This window comes from Gavialis gangeticus, unplaced genomic scaffold, assembly GCF_001723915.1.
Source record: "Gavialis gangeticus isolate Ggan-Ray unplaced genomic scaffold, GavGan_comp1, whole genome shotgun sequence".
NCBI lineage: Eukaryota > Metazoa > Chordata > Crocodylia > Gavialidae > Gavialis > Gavialis gangeticus.
The window spans coordinates 72,512,515-72,529,198 of NW_017728993.1; the positions used below are offsets into that span (position 1 = coordinate 72,512,515).

Here is a 16,684-nt window from a genome sequence, read left to right on the forward strand (position 1 = left end):
TGGTGCTGGCTCCTACCCTGGGGGTCTTTAAGAGGAGGCTAGATGTACACCTTGCTGGGGTTGTTTGACCCCAGTACTCTTTCCTGCCATGGCAGGGGGTCGGACTCGATGATCTGCTCAGGTCCTTTCTGACCCTAGAAACTATGAAACTATGAATTACCTTTTAAAAGAATAAAAGTCTAAATCAAGTATAGTATAAGAATTAAGTTGCAACCTTATTTGAATCTTATACATCTTGTGATAGGACTTTTCCCTTATAGCCTAATTTTCTCTCACTTTACTGCATATCATTCCCTTGTTATATTACTTAAATTATATACCTCCTTTCACAGCTATACCTTCTAGATACTGTTGTTGCCCAATGTCAAGCCCTCACCTATAACCACAAGGAACAAGATACAAAACATCAAATATATCCTATAAAATACCATAAGAAAAAACAGGGGCAATGGAGGCACTGCCAATACCTTGCCACTGCAACGGCAGAGAAGTATTTGGTTCATGTGTGCTCAGAAGATCCTAGAACAAGGATTGGGCCCTCACAACAGAGGAAGGCAAAATCCTCAACAATCTGTACCAACTGGACTTCCTGAAAAAATTCCTTCTTGATCTCAACTAACTGGTGAGTGGAAGAGCAAGACCTTCTAGCCAGGATACTCTGGCCTTTTTACTACTAGCATCTGTGCACTTCAACTACAAAAGCTTAGCTATGGCCAAGGTCCCAATGCCTCTCAGAAAGACAAAAAAACCCAACAACCAAAAACACCATCCAGAAGCCACAGGCATAAGGGGAAGAAAATTCCTCCTTGGCCGAAAGTGATAACTAGCAAAAGTCTTAATGTGGGGGATTACTAAATACCTTTGGCAAGTGCACTGTCTTCTCTTTAAAGAGGGAACTGACAAACACAGCAGACCAAACCCCTCTCACAATAACTGCATTTCAACACTAAGAATGGTAGATTTGTTCCTGGTGAAGTAGTTACCACACCATTGTCTTCAATGGATTTTCATCCATGTATACCAGCCATGAGTTTGATTCCAAAGATGTTACTATCTTGCATACCAGATTTTCTTCAAGTACCTAGGTGGAGTCAGGAATAAGATCTCGAGAATAATTAAGCCATAGAAGTGGGAAGCTACAAAATTAGATGTGGAGCTTTGTGACAGCCGGGGGTTATAGATCCATCTGTTGCTACAAACAATGGGATTTTTTTCTACAAAATTATGAAGCACTGGACATTAAAATTAGAAAGAGACCCCCCCTAACTTTTAGCAGATGGATCTGAATCTATAGGCAAGAAATGGAAAGCCCAACTCCACATCAAAATGTGTCTGAAATGTTTATAAACAATTCTCCATTAAAATAATTTGGACTGTACAGGCTGAGGAGTGGTTAGTGAATGTTAATGTCAGACAGGACTCCAATAGTTTTCAAATGCTAAGCATCTGCTTAAGAATTTTATTTCTGTAGGCAGCTGGAATGCTTCTCAAAGGCTCATGAAACATAGTGAACTTTGTCTTGGCAGAGGGAGCGTTCCAAAAAGAAAGAGGTGGTATGTAAGTACACATGGCAGGGATGTTTGAGTGGAAGAGAGAGAAGAAGGTTCAAGTGATGAATCATGGAAACTGGGGAAGCTTTGCACATACTGGAAGGTAAGTATATTTTGGTGCAAAAAACAGCATTAGCAGAAGACGATGGATTTGCAGAATGTGGCAGCATGGTGCAAGTTGCAGGAAGATGGTTTTAGCAATGGAATTCTAGATACGAACAGGAGGGCAGGAAGAGGGAAAAGGTACCAAACTCAGCCAGACATAGACTTGAATATAACAAATGTCACACTAGATCAGGCCAAAGGTTCATTCAGTCCAATGCCCTGTCTCCAACATTGACAAACAGTGTATGTTTTAAAGGGAGAAGCAAAGAAGAAGGTAGGGTAATCCATCTTTTGTCATAGTCTCCCAACCACCATTAGTAGGATACATCTCTAACTGTCAGGTTCCTTGGGGGCTCCTAAACACATCAACCATAAAATCTGTCTAATCTTTTTTAACCTGGTATATACCATTAACTGCCACAGCATCTTGTGCCAGTGAGTCCCCCATATTAATTATGTGTTTGGTAAAAAGTATGTCCTTTAATTGGTTTTAAATTTGCTGCTTGATAATTTATCAGAAGCCCATTAGTTATTCAACTGAGACATTCATCACATGGTAAGTACCCTCACAGTCCCTTACTCTCACAGCTTCATGCATCAGTGATACTCCATGACCCCCTTCACCTAATAAACAGCTCTCATCAGTGTGGCATCACCATACAGCACCTCCCCTCTACCTCCACAGACCCTTCCCCAAAAAGCACCTCCTTTGATAGCATCACCCCCACATACTTCCCTTAATACCTGCCTGAAGAGTAATATCCCCCATAGCTCCACCACTCAGAGACCACTCCTTCAGAGTGAAACATCCATTGTCCCCTCAAAGCCCTCAGCCCTTACTATGATTCTCTTCCTGAGGCCTGAGACTGGAGTTCAAAAGAAAAAGCATTTCTGCCATGCCTGCAGGACCACAGCACCCACCGGCTCTGTGAAAGGCTGAGTGGGCTTGAGCTCAGTGCCCCAATATGCATGTTCAAGTTAGGAGATGTCATAATGAAAGGTGAGACATGTTTGCCATGACAACAACAAAGTGCTAACTCCCAGAAAAGGCAGTGTGCTGGGTCTTATGTGTCTGGCCTGACAAGTGCTTGCCTGATGTCTCCCAGTCTAGGGACTACCCTAAGAGAGAATTAAACCCCTGATATCAAAGCGAACCAATGGTGATCTTCCTTCAGCTGAAGTGGCTGAGAGCTGTATTTAGGAACTGATGGTTCAGTCAATTTAACCTCAATTCCAAGGCAGATAATGTCATCAAAAATCAATTTTTAAGCAGCTAGAGGGTAACAAGATCATCAACAAAAGCCAACATGGGTTTGTCAACAGCAAGTCACATTTGACCACTCTTGACTTCCTTCTAAGAGAAGGAGAGGGGCTTTGTAGATTGGGCAGGGCAACGGATATGATATACCTTGACTGTAGCAAGGTTCCGGACGCTGTCTTCCATGACATTCTCATTGTGAACCAAGTAAATGCAATCTGAATAAACCTACTATAAGGTAGATACATAACTGGTTGGATCAACATACTCAAAAAGTACCCATCAGAGGCTTAACAGCTAAGTGAGAGGATGATATGGAATTAGGGATTGAGTGCACAGTCATCATATTTGCACATAGCACCGAACTGGGTAGAGTTGCAGACACCTCAGAAGATAGGCTTAGGATTCAGACTGAATTTGATAAACTGGAAAAATTGTCCAAAATTAACTGAATGAAATGTAATAAGGACAAGTGAAATCTTGAACTTATGATGGAGGGGAAAAAACCAAAAACAAATGCAGAAATACAAATTGGAGAATAACATGCTAGGTTCCAGTATTGCAGGAGGTTACAAGCTGAATATAAGTCAGTGTGCTCTTGTTGCAAAACAAGCCAGTAACATATGGGGTGTTATTAACAGGTGTGTTGCCTGCAAGTCAAGACAAGCAACTCTACCTCTATATTCAGTACTGGTGAGGCCTCTCCTAGTGTACTGGGCCCAGTTCTGAGCACCACACTTCAAGAAAAAATGTAGAGCAGCAAAAATAATACGAGGTTTAAGAATCACGACCTACAAGAACAAGATATTTCTATGAAAACCAGCTCCCTGTTCATTTTCCTATGCCATTCATGATTTTAAAGATTGCTCACATTCCTCTCCCTTCCCCCAAGTTGTCACCTTTTCTAAACTGAAGCGTCCCAAGCTTTTCCATCTTTCCTTATAGAAGCCATTCCAGACCCTTGATAACTTCTGCTGCCCTTTTTACCTCTTTTTACCTTTACATTTTCTAGGTCTTCCACATCCTTTGAGATAGGAAGTCCAGAACTGCAAGCAGTATTCAAGATGTGATAACAACATTGATTTATATAATGGCATAATTACATTTTCTGTTTCATTCAATTCCTTTCCTAATAATTCTTAACATTTTATTTACCTTTTTTGAGTGGTACTGCATATTATGCCAATGTTTTTGGAGAACCCTCCACAAGGCTTCCAAGATCTCTTTCCTCAGTGGTAACAATTCACTAAGACTCATTCCTGACTGAGGCATACATTCATCATGCATATAAAGAATTATTTTTCCCCCTACTACATTAGTTTTTGCACTTAGTAGTGTTAAATTTCATCTGCCACTTAACTGCACACTCACTCAGTTTTGCAACATCTTTCTCTAACTCTTCACCACTGGCTTTAGATTTAATTACCCAGAGCAATTTGTATTATCTTCAGAAATTGCCACCTTGCTATTTATTTCCTATTCCAAATAATTTATGAGTCTGTTGAAGACCACAGGCCCCAACACAGATCCCTTCGGGGGTCCCCACTGTAAAAAAACCCCAACAATTAAATTTCTTTGTTTCCCATCCTAACAAGGTTTCAATCCATGAAAAGACTCTCTCTTTGACATCAGGATATGCTTAGCTTCTATAACAGCCTCTGATGAGGAATCTTATTAAAAGCTTTTTGAAAACCTAAAGACTATATGAACTGGATCCCCTTTATCCTCATGCTTATTCATACCCTTAAAAAACTCTAACAGATTGGCAAGATGTAATTTCTCTTAACAAAAAAACATACTATTTCTTTACAAGTGTATTATATTTATCCACATGACAGCTAATTATAAGTTATATTATAGATTTTACTAACGAGCTAGAAACAGAAGTTAGACTAACTGGCCTGTACTTCCCTGAATCAGCTCTAGAGCCCCTCTTAAAGGCAGTTTTTGCTATTAGTCCTGCTATTAGGCACAGACTGATTTGTGCAACAGATAATTTTGCTAACAGTTCTACAATTTTGTATTTAAATTCCTTCAATTCATTGTTGAGACATTGAACAATCTTGTCTAAAACTTTATCTCTTGTCACCTGAATTTGAGTGATCTCTTCCTATTTATTCATGAAGACCAGATATTGTGCAGTAATCTCCCATAAACTTAAGTCCCATTTATTTTGGTTAAGGTTATGCTTAAATCCTTTGCTGAATAAGAACCAAAGGCCAGAGAGCATCTAGGCATGGCACCAGGATTTAGATGTCTCAAAGAGGGACCACTGACTAGGTCTTCCAAATAGCATGGCAGGGGAGATGAGGGAAGAGAGAGAAAAGAGAAGTGCCCCCATCTCTTTCACTCTCTCATCTCTTTCATTTGGGAAAGGGTGGGCACTGTTAATTCCCTCACATGGCACCAGAAGTGACTTATTAACATTGGCTGTAAACCTTCTTGCTTCTTCATGTTTAAATTAAGCCCTTTGGGCAATTAAGAAATAAAGAGGCTCTTTTCTTGTGTGGGGTGTATTTAATGACATTTTGGTTAAATCTTAGAAAGCTGATAGGTCTGTTAACATATGCTAGCTTTTCATCCAGAGTTAGGTGGGCTTTCCAGAAAGAATGCTTTGTAGTGGAAAATTCACTCATTCACTAAGAAACCCCCAAAGAGAAATTCCAAATCAGGAGCAAAACTGCACTCACTTTTTCTGGGTCTGGAGCCAATGAATAGTCTTATGACTTTTCAAAATATTAAGGGAGGTTTTTAAAGAGGTTTAAAAGAAAATGGCTTTACCATCATGAGACAGGAAAAATTGGAAAATAGTTTTAAAAAGGGAGATATAGTCTCATAATAGGAATTGGAACAGTAAGAATAGCTTGTGCGCCAGAGAAACTGTTGATAGCAAAGCCAGGATTTAAGGATGGAAGTGTCCTTCCCAATGTAGTGGGGAAACGGCTGAAGAAAATATCACTGATTGTTACTGACGGATGATTAACACTCTAGAACAGCAGGGTTCCCAATGTGGTGCCCACAGGCACCAGGGATAAAGCTTCAAAAGAATACAAAGTAAAGGGAAGCTGCATTTTGAAGTTGAGGATCTAATGCAATTTTAAGTAATGGATGAGATGATCGGATTGATCTAAATTCTGAACTTTAATATTCATATTGGCCCTCGCTGCTTTTTCTTTTAAATTTGAATGTGCCCTTGGGCACAAAAACATTGGGAACCCTTGCTCTAGAATATCATCCAGTCTTTACACATGTATTCACTACAACTCTTTTCCTGTTCAGCTCAAAGGGTCAGAATCATAATATGCAGACAGCATTCATCCATAGACTTTAATGCACACCTATGCTAATTTGTATCAGCTGAAGACTAGTCTTAGACATACTTGAGTTTTAGTTCGAAATATTCCCTGCAATGTTCTATTAAAGAGTCTTTGCCATCTCTATCCATCACTTTACTATTATTTTTCATTTGGCCATTTCTTCAAGAATAAGTAACTTTCTCCCACCTTTCTCATTCCTTGGTTTCCTTTAAAAGTCTTGGAATGAAATACTTTCATTAGAATGGTTTTCAATGCAGTGGTTTCTTGCTGAAAAAACACAGCCAAATCAGCTGTTAAGACACGTATTTAATCATTCTAGCTGTGCCCGAGAGTGCTGTGCCAGTAAAACTAAAATGCTGCCAATATTGCACAATTAAATGCAAGATGCCCAGCTCTTGGCAAAGCATCTTACTTGAAAAATCATTTTGAAAGGGATACCAAGACTTTCTCTCCACTATGCCAGATTCCTAGCAGGGACCCCAGTTTATACTGTTTGCACTTGGAACAGTACATTGTAAACCCAGATTCCAGGATTTCACCTTCCCCATCCCTACACCTCCCCACAATACAAATCAAAGAAACAATGGCACTCTGCCCTTTCCTAAGTCTTAACACTTCTGCTATCTAAGGAAAAAAAGGATCTAAATAGCACTTGTGAATTAAGTGGACATATTCTGAATGACTTTTCTTTTCTTTCTTTTTTTTTTAAACTTAACCCTATTTTAACCTAATTTCTTTTTATAATTAATGCTGATTACTTACCCCTTGCACTTCATTCAGTATGACATTAGAGTACACTTGGAAAATGGATCCAAGTAGAAACTGCCACCTTTCATGCATAAGCAAAATGCTGACAGTTTTGGCCAAAAAATTCTAGGTCAGTGTTTAATCTCAATAGGAAATCTGAATAAGAAAAGGTCAGTGCTTATATTGCTGTTGATTTTAGAGGTTTTACCAGACTGTTTTCAAGACCAGAAGATTCTAGCCAAATTAACAATATTCCTACAGGAACTGATGTCCCCCATAACACAGTCTCTCTGCTACAACAGCTCTTGTTGCAAAGGACTCAGAAAGACTAGAACAGGTCAAAATATTTCTGCCACTATTGAGTCCTACTTGAAATCTCTGAGTTTATCTTGTTAGGTGTGCAAACACTTACATATGACTTACAATTCTGCTAATATTGAGCACTGCTAAAAGTACCTCGTGGCACCCCACAGTGCCACGACTCAGTTGAACCAAATTAATCTAAGTGCTTGCTATTCATTCTCTGTTTCATATGAATTTAAAAGTAAACAATACAGCCTTTCTATATGCCACACCAGAAATGTAGCCACATACCTGAAAATCCAGTTCTCTCTCAACTGTATTAGCTCTTCAAATTTAACTATGTAAATTCTTGTTGGCATTATGATACAGATTATGATACCTAGCAGTGGAGTGGACAAAATATGTCCTGCAGACCAGATCTGGCCTGCCAACTGATTTTATCTGGCCTGTGGACAAGCACAGGCAGCAGTGCCTCACAGTAGGCCCTGGATGAGCTGTGCTTTGGCTCCTGCCTTTGCAGGCAGGTGTCATGGGTAACCTCTGCTGGTGCCACAGGGGACTCTGGGCAGAAGCACCTCTACCCGCCTGCCCAGCACCACACAGAGGCCTGGGAGATAGAAAATCAGCTTGCCCAGGGCCTGCGGAGCCAGACTCCAACTTCCAGGCACTGCACGGTATGCTGGACAAAACCTGCCCGGCACCAGAAGAAGTGAAGGCCCAAGCATGGCTCACCCCAGGACCATGAAGTGCTGGGCAGGTGTGGCTGCTTCTGCCCAGAATTCCCTGTGGCACCTGGGAGATGCAGCCTGGCCCCACAGACCCTGGATGAGCTGTGCTCAGTCACTGGCCTCTGTTGGCAGGCATCACCCATGGCCTGTGGGGCTGCACTGCATCTCCCAGGTGCTAGAGGGGATGCTGGGCAGGAGCAGCCCCGCCCACCTGGCACCATGTGGCAGGCCCTGGGCAAGCCATGCACAGGCCCTGGTGGCTCAGGCTCTGGCTACCATGTGGTGCAAGAAGGGCAGGTGGGGCTGCTTCCACCCAACAACCACTGGGGCTCAGGAACAGCTTGTTCAACCCCCACCCACAGGTGATGGAGTCTGACCACAAGCCTCTGCACTGTCCCATCCTGCTCCACCATCAGGGCTCATGGCAGGGTGAGGAGGGACAGTGTGGAGACCTACAGCCAGGCTCCATTCTCTGGCCCCCAGCTATGGACAGAGAGAGGGTAGGGGGGGAGTGGACAGGCGGGCAGGAGCTGGGGTGCACATGTGCATGCATGCATATGTGCAGTCCTCAACAGCTCATTAAAACTCTATCAGTGTCTCTTCAGCCCAAATAATTGCCTGCCTCTGACTTAGGAAATAAGATTTCAAAAGGTACCACTTCTACAACCATTAAAAAGGATTTTTTTCTAATGCAATGCAGTATGGGTTGATGCAATTAAGTTAACTTGGGGCAGGTATGAAAACAACTATCAGAGCACTATCTACTCTGCAGCAGAATAGAAAAGGGAAATTACAGAACACCTTTGTAGCAAAAGATGTGCAGTAATGGTAGCATATTATACTACCAGGCAACACCCTTCCTTCCCATCTTCTTGCCCAGACGAAGAAAAAAAAGAAAACAAAAAACAAACACAGCTCTGACTTGCTTAAGAACAATCAGCGACTGTTTTCCACAAGGATTATTTCCAAGGATGATTTTTCTTTCTGTTCCCTGAGCAGATGATATCCACTCTCTAGGCCTCTGATAGTACAATATTATCCGGCCAGCGTAAGCAAAAGAAAAAAGGGGGAGCTTGTAGCCAGGTTCAGTAGCTCATCTTCTTGGCTCACTGGTCCTTGGCTGTTGTGCTACTATACAGGCACCCAACTCTCCAGCCTACTTTTCTGATTCCTACACTCCCTGGTTCAGAGCTGAACTCCAGCTCTGGTTGCTTGGGTCCTTGCTGCCTGACTCAATGGAACAAAGCAGGGAGCAAGTACTCTGATCCAAGTAGCTTCCCTTGTGTGGAAAGTTACTGAGTGAGAGGCAGCTGTGGACAGACCCTAGCAAGGCAAGGGCACAGAAGAAAGGCCAAGCATTCAGCTAAAGCCGCTTGGCAGATTGCATGTCTTAATGCCCCCGATGCAGAACTGCCATGCAGAGAACCCTGGAGAAAGACCCTATGCCTCTCCAAGCTATTTTCCAATTTCTCTATAAGCCGACTCAGGTAGGCAGCTCTGTCAGTTACTCTTGGGTCGCATAGTCAAGACCACCTAGGGAAGCAGTGGAGCCCAGCAGATAGCACTCAAACCTAGGAATTCAGGGTTTCCAAGGCCTCTCTCAGCTTAGTCACTGGCATATACAACAACCCTGGGCAACTCCCTGTCCCTCAGTTTCCTAATCTGTAAAATAAGGCTGGATAATGACTCTATCCCTTGACAACTATTCCAATAAGAGTCTTTGATTGTTCACTAACAATCTGTTGAGAGGCATCCACTCCATTTGTCCACTAGTGCCCTGGAGACCTCGAGGGTAATTCATATTCAAAATGCCACTTAACACAGGATGGTCTCACCCTCTCATCTACACTGTATATATGAGTAAAACAGTTGTGTTGTAGGTATGAATTTGCAAAAATACCCTCTCCAAGTCTATTTGACTGGTGATGGGTGGCACCAACTCACAAGTGAAACATATGTTACTACAGTTCTGGTTAAGAAAGTTAGTAACAGACCCATTTCTGTATGCTTTCCTGGGATTTTTGCTGCAGTCTAGGAAGAAGAGACTACCCTGTGAAATCTGTAGAGGCATATCTAGGTTTTACCCGCTTGTTGAAGACACTGATTTTAGTCAGCCCAGCATGCAATACAAAAGTAGTCTGGTAAACTGCATGAAACCCTCAGTCTCCCTCATTGTCCAAGAGATTCAATAGACACATACTTCTGCAGGACCTAACAAAGACTAGCTGGCACTCCTCCAAATCCACAAGCCTCAGTTGACTTTCTGGGGGTCTCCCACAAAGCCTTAGTAGGCTTGTCAGCATGTCAGTAGCAATAATGTTAAAACAGTCAAAGGAATAACCTTAACCTGAGGGTGACACTGAATACACTTCCTAAGAGTTCACAAATTCCTAAATAATAACACAAAAGAATCCACACAACCGTCTCCTATTCTGCATCACCTCTTTGAAATACATGGCAAGAATCACTATTTGCAAAATGTCTCAAACTCCTTTGCTCAGAGAAGCTGGAGACATGGAACTTATCCTGACATCTTTCAGGAGACGCATCCTGAACTGTATGTGATGCGTGACAAATGCAGAGAGGCAAGTCTGCTCAGCAAAAAATTAATTTTGTGGAAACATGTCTGTATGCTGCTATTTCTAGCACACTTTTTAAATATTTATTTTAAGCACGAACTTGCACGACCCTTGCTACTCATGTTCACTCAATATCACAAGCTCTGAACAAGATGACACAGCTAAATGCAACTAAACAAACACACTGGTTTACTACATGTCATTAATCACCATTGTGCAAAGCATTCTAATTGAAACAGGCCCCTGTTGCTCAGATCTTTGTTAATTTCTTCTTTAATTTCAAAACAAGTTATTTCCTTCCTCCAAGTGTTTTAAGTTTCAGAGGGCCATGTGTGCTTGCAAAGGCTGGAACAGGGCATACTCTTTGTAAAAGATAAGATGCAAGACATAAATTGGTGTCTTCTCAGGCATACCATATGCTGAAAAATAGAAGCTACTTAACAAGAGTAGCCAACTAAATCTGCTTCCCAAGAATCTAGTTTGGGGCCAATTCTAAAAGCACTGCACGTCCTGTATTATTACATTTCCATTCCTCATACAGACTGATTGTGGGAAATGATAGATTGCTACTTTGTTGTTGTCTACCCAATAGCTTGTGTATTCAAGACTGGGCTGGAAAGGTTATGAAAAACAGGCTCTTCCCCAAAAGGTCTGGCTCTTCCACTTCCATGAGAACATTTTTACTACAGTGATTCAAATGAAGTGTTGACATCCCAACCAAAATCAGAATCCCAGGGTACTATTCCATACATTTACATAGTAAGAGACAGCTCCTTCCAAGATCTAAATATACAAGACAAATGAAAGCAGAAGTACCTCCTTAATACTCACCTTTACCCGAATGCCTCAATACTTAACCTGAACAGAGTCAGGCAAGTTACAAGCTGTACCTATTCCTGCCCTTAACAGAGAAATGAGAGGACAAAGTTTCCCTTTTTTTTAAACAAATGAGTAGGAGGACATACAGATCTTGAGTGACTTGTCTGAGTTTAAAGCCCTATCACCTGACCCCAGCAGTCTTTCCTGCCCAAGTACAGAGGGGCTGGGCCCAATGATCTGTAAGGTTCCTTCCAGCCCCTAACATCTATGGAACTATGAAATAATCCACAAAATCTGTGGCACAACTCAGATCTCCTAAGTGCCAGCCTCGTGTCCTAATCATTAGGATTACCTTGATTTTCTTGGTATTTAGCCTCTTCCATCTCTAGCCCTTGAGCAAGATGAAATGCGAAAGCAAAGGCAAGTGACAAAAATACTTCATGAAAGCCTTTCAGTACTTGCTAAGGCAGTTGGAGTTCACTTCTAGATTTAGGTGAAGGCCTTAAAAGGTGGAGTTGGGGGTGTCTTTATTTTAATGATTCATCTATCCCTACTATTAGGGCCATGGTCTGTTTTAGAAATATCCAACAAATGGGTGCATTTCCTTTTTAGGTAAACTCGAGGAAAATATTCCTACCTAGATTATCAGATAGTGCATTTTTTTTGCCCAGTAAGACTGCTCATGTCCAAACTCTAGAAGTGTTAAAAGGCATACCTGAGTTCAGTGCTCAGCAAGGTCAAGGTGCTTTCCTCCTTAGACCGTGATTACCACAGGTGTTACCATGACCAGCCCCTCAGATCATATGCCAACAGCTGAATTATAAGCTATCATTAAACAGTTACAACTTACATCCATGCCTGTAGCTGGTGTGGTGGTTTGGAGAAGAGGTTTAGTGACTGCTATTTTTCCACTCCCTGAAGTGTTTCCTGAAGCTTGTGGAAGCATGTTCATGGTGCAGCTGTGAAGTTGGGAGGTACCTCCAGTGACAGCAATAACTGGCTGGGAGGCAGGGAGAACTGCAGGAGTCTGAAGCTGTGCCATAGCGGTCTGAGAAAGCATCACTGGCTGACCTAGGGGAGAGAGAGACAGGCAAAAAAACAATCACGAATGAGTCAAAGGATTCCTAAAGGTTCTACATTTCTTCTCTTGATTTTGCATGAAGTTACAAGCAAAAATACAGCTTTCCTATCTACACCTCAGCAGAGCAAGGACAAGTATTTCAGTAGTGCAGACAGCCAGATGAAGAGTTTATGGATCTGGATGTGGTATCCTTCTGTGGTAACATTTCACCCTGTTGGAAGAAGTCAACTGATCAGCTAATGGACCAACACTATCCACTCTGATTTTCCTGACTGCTTCAGGGAGCAGCAGGATGTCTACTGAAGCCATGTATTTTAATCTGGCAGAAAATGTCTTCTGCTATCCCTGATCTACAGAAGTGCATGGGCACTTGGAGTCGATCCTGATGAAAGAGGCTTAAGAGGGCAACACCTACTGAAAGACACCCATGATAGCTTGAAAAACCATTTCAGTTTGCCCTGGCAGAAGACTAAACTTGTTCTGACTGATACAGCAGTATCAGATATATGCTCTGCATGGAGTCTGTAGCTTTTCTCCTTTCTTTGCATACATATGGGAGCAAACTTTTTTACAGTATTACAAGACATGTTAATGACCATTAGGACACATTCTACTTTTCCTCTGAGTTCATAAGAACGATCTGGACCCAATGGATGGTTCATATTTCTAGAGGAAGTATGGGTAGTTTGGCTTTTCAATTTTTCCAGAGTAGCGTTTCTCAACCCATAGGTTGCAACCCAAAAATGGGTTCCAAGAATATACGAAAGGGTCATGAACAAACTTTAAAAATGGATCAACAAACTTTAAAACTGGATTATCCTTTGAGGGAGAAAAATGTGGGAAACCATGGTGTGACAGGAGTATCAATATCGGAGCCTTTCCGGGAGTGGCTCTGCCTTCCTGTAATGGGCCAACCGCCTGCTTACTCGCCTGCCATGCCTTGATCTTACTTGATTAGTAGATTATTGTAATCAGCGGGAGGCTGCCCATTTTTCGCGCCCCGGTGACAGGGGGTGCTACCTGCGGCTCCTTTTCCTCCCCTACACTGCAGCCCACGCCTCGCAGATGGTGTTGACATGGTTTGACCTAGGCCCTGTTATGTCTTGGCCCCCCTCTCGCTCTGGGGCTCCCCGCTGCCCCCCCCTCGCTCTGGGGCTGGAGCCAATGCACCCTGCAAATGTTGCGCCCTCTCCAGTGCCAGGAACCCCCACGCTACTGGGGAGTCCCTATGAGGCCTCCTCCAACCCCTAATAGCCTCACCCGGTCCTCCGGTCAAAAAAATGAACATAAAAACACAAAGCCCCTGGGCTATAACATAAAACTAGACCATCTGGTCAAAACGGATTCAATCCCTACTACAGAGTGAGGAAGAGAGGGAAGGAGGGCTCCCCAACCCCAGCAGTAACCAGGGGATATTCACACCGCCAGAGTTCTCCCCTCTGCCTGTCCTAGCTGAGTTTCTACTCCCACGGCCGCTGGAGAGGAACTTCTCTCCTGGCCTCCTACCTGGGCTTAAGAAGGGCTAAGCCCTGCCCCTTCCTGTCAGCTGGCTTTACTGGTTGCCTCAGCAACCAGCACCTGTGCAGCCCTGGTGACTGGCAGCTGAGCCTCCCCCTTCCTGCCACTAGGGGGTCTCTCCTGAGCCATATCCGCTTTCAGGCGCAGGGCACCTGAGTGCACTGCGACACATGGGTTTTCCCCTTGCAGGCTGGCAGAGTTCCAGCCTGCTTGGGGCCCCCCCATGCCCCCCACCATACATGGAGGGGCTAGGGCCTGAGGGCAGGGGGCAGCAGGTTGGGAGTGAAGGGCACTGGCAGGGCCGGGGGCTGTTTTGTACTTAAACTACTTACTGGATGAGGACTGGTCACTGATGTTTACAAATGGGTCCCAGTACAAAAAAGGGTGAGAACCACTGCTCTAATACTTGTCAGTAAACTCCCCAGCCTTGTTTACAGCGAGTTGAAGGGATGAAGACAAGTTCTCTTAAAAAGTGTTATCTGTCAGGCTCTACCCATTCATCTTCCTTAGAATCTGTGGATGTAAGACCATGACATCCAGATTAAGCCTGCAGTTCTGGAATCAAAAAATGAGCCTTCAGATTACTAAAGTGCATTTTCTCCAGCTAGCGCTGTTCAGTATTTCAGTGCTCAGAGGACAACACAACAAGGCAAGAGCATTCTAGATGCAGAGCTTTCATTATAATGATTCCTGTCAAGAACCTCCCCCCTTCCCCTATCTGACACAGTCACTCTTGGGCCAAGACCTCAGAATTTTTCCTTTTAAGAAACCAATTCCAAATTTAGACGCAATTGAGATGGGGAAGAGAAATGCCACTCTTGAAATGTAGCCAACAAGCAACAGGTCCACAAAACAGAGAACAGCTGAGGAGGACCATAAATCTGGATAAAAGTCACTTTAACAAGGGAAGGCTGTAGGGTCTACAACTGTCTGAACAGAGCAGCAAGGTACCTAGTTTCCATGGGTCCAAGTAAAGGCCTGGAGTTACAATAAACAGACAGTGATGTTTGTTAGCCACTTGGGGATTCACCTGAATAAAAGCTGTTGTAAAAGGTAAAATTTTGATCATAATGAAGGCTCAGACATATAAAGCTGCTCCTGCTTGCTTTTCTCTTACTAATCAGAACTGACTGTGTGTGTCAGTCCTCTCCCTCCTGCATTTTTACTGAAAATATTTAATGTGTATAAAGTGAATCACAAGCAAACATGTGAACCAACTCAAAGAAGCAAAGCATTCAAAAAAAGATAGGTCAAATAAAATAGGTTACAATAAATGACATAAGGAAACAGTACAAATTACAGACTTTCATAGCCTCAGCTATGACCTTAAATTACCTTACGCTGCAACATTTTTTTTTTTTTTTTTGGAGAAAGGGGCCTCTTTATACCAAAAAGACTGATGAGACTTACAAAAGACTGACAAAAACTTAATGAAACATTCCCCCTCCCTCCAGGTAAATTAATACCACAAAGACTTTACTAAAGACTTTACTAAGACAATTAAGACCTATTCGCACCCAAGATATTTCAATCCAAAAGCCTCACTTGCTCTGCACACATCTTAAGATGTCATTTGAAGATTCTGGCCTAGACTACACTACAAAGTTTTACTTGCAGTACTCCAGTTTCAAGTTCACTCAGAGTTCCTTCACAGTACCAGAATCTTGCCCTTTGCTACCTAGTGCCCTCCCAGGACACACTTCACACACTGCTGGTTCAGTGGAGCCATGCACACCTGACAGAAGTGCATGGATGGGCATGTAGGCATGGCAGCTGCTATCTTTCACCAGAACTTCAATGTGCAGAGGCAGATAAGTGTTGACATCTCATATATTGGTGGGGAGGGAAGGAGAAGAGAAAGAAATCATATGGTGCTATCCTCATAATATCTCTTCTCTCTTCTTCCAAGCTTTGACAAGCAACATCACACTTAACAGCGGCATTCCAAAGTATCACCACTGGCATCTGACTTAGTACCCATGAAGATTAATGGGACCATTCATAACAATGCCTGCATGCTGTGTGCAGTTTTAGCTAATGACACCTGTGAAGAGGAAATAGTTCCCCTGAAAGTTCTCTTCCTCAAAGATTAGCAAGAACATTAATCAGAAAGCAGACAGAAAAATCTCCTGAGGAGCCTCTGCTGTAGATCAAGGCTTTCCCCAAGTGCACTTCCTTCTCTGCATCACCATAAGGAGCCATTGCATAGGTGTTATAAGCAGAAGGTTAAATATGGTGTCAATAATTCCTTAAAAACTGAACACAATCCTTTTATACTGTCACATTTCCATCCAGAGAACCTACATTCTCAGTATCTTCTCAGACAGTACTAAACAACACAGTACTTCACTGGATGAGTACCTCAAAAAGGATTAAGAGGGTGTCAACTTGACTCTAAATTTGAACTTTTCATTTGAGGCAGTCAGACTGGAGATTATAGAGAGGATGGGGATGCCTTTTCTCTGTGGCCACAGGGAACAAGACTAAGAGCAATGGATTTAAACTGAGGCAGAGGAAATTTACGTTGGAGATAAGGGCTTTGGCTTCCTCAGCCATGACCGGCACATCACGACGAGACACATGCTGGGATGGGATGGGCTCCACCTTTCCCCTAAAGGTAAGCGTGTGTTCTCTTCTAGGTTGGCGGACCTCCTCCGGCAGGCTTTAAACTAGGCTCGT

The 16,684-nt window shown here is 42.8% G+C and overlaps 1 protein-coding gene across 1 annotated transcript in view; it reads right to left on the bottom strand.

The window, feature by feature from the left end:
• The window catches only part of ATF6 (activating transcription factor 6), a 212,325-nt gene that overhangs the window by 188,393 nt on the left and 7,248 nt on the right, over positions 1 to 16,684 (bottom strand). The window contains exon 5 of the mRNA XM_019502016.1: positions 12,257 to 12,477. Within this exon, the coding sequence (XP_019357561.1) occupies positions 12,257 to 12,477 (221 nt within the window). The remainder of the gene's footprint in view (positions 1 to 12,256; positions 12,478 to 16,684) is intronic.